The sequence below is a fragment of the Penaeus monodon genome, chromosome 24, assembly GCF_015228065.2.
Source record: "Penaeus monodon isolate SGIC_2016 chromosome 24, NSTDA_Pmon_1, whole genome shotgun sequence".
Lineage (NCBI taxonomy): Eukaryota > Metazoa > Arthropoda > Malacostraca > Decapoda > Penaeidae > Penaeus > Penaeus monodon.
The window spans coordinates 34,261,748-34,262,062 of NC_051409.1; the positions used below are offsets into that span (position 1 = coordinate 34,261,748).

Consider the following 315-nt stretch of genomic DNA (forward strand, 5'->3'; position numbering starts at 1 on the left):
TTAAAATAGATAAAGAGCGAGGGAAAAAAAGCATCAACTTCATACAAAACACAGGAAAATCCCTCTTACGACGTCTCATCCAGCGCGACATCGTATCAGGAACCGCAGCCCTTCTGAAGCGAGTAGTCGGCTTTTCACTGGCATCGTCGTCATCGAAGTAGTCCGGCTCACCTTCCTCGAGGTCATAGTCATCATAGTCATCGTCAGCATCCCGGCTGTCAATGTCGTCCGGGTAAAAATCAGCCTCATTTCCAATCTCGGATATCTGAGTCAAGAAATCCGACGCCCCACAGAGTTGCTGACGATAGAAAGAAA

General features: G+C 47.6%; 1 protein-coding gene across 1 annotated transcript in view; it reads right to left on the minus strand.

Annotated features, from left to right (window-relative positions):
* Window positions 1–315, minus strand: part of LOC119588728 — a 12,025-nt gene that overhangs the window by 6,150 nt on the left and 5,560 nt on the right. Inside the window, exon 3 of the mRNA XM_037937371.1 lies at window positions 70–298. Within this exon, the coding sequence (XP_037793299.1) occupies window positions 70–298 (229 nt within the window). The remainder of the gene's footprint in view (window positions 1–69; window positions 299–315) is intronic.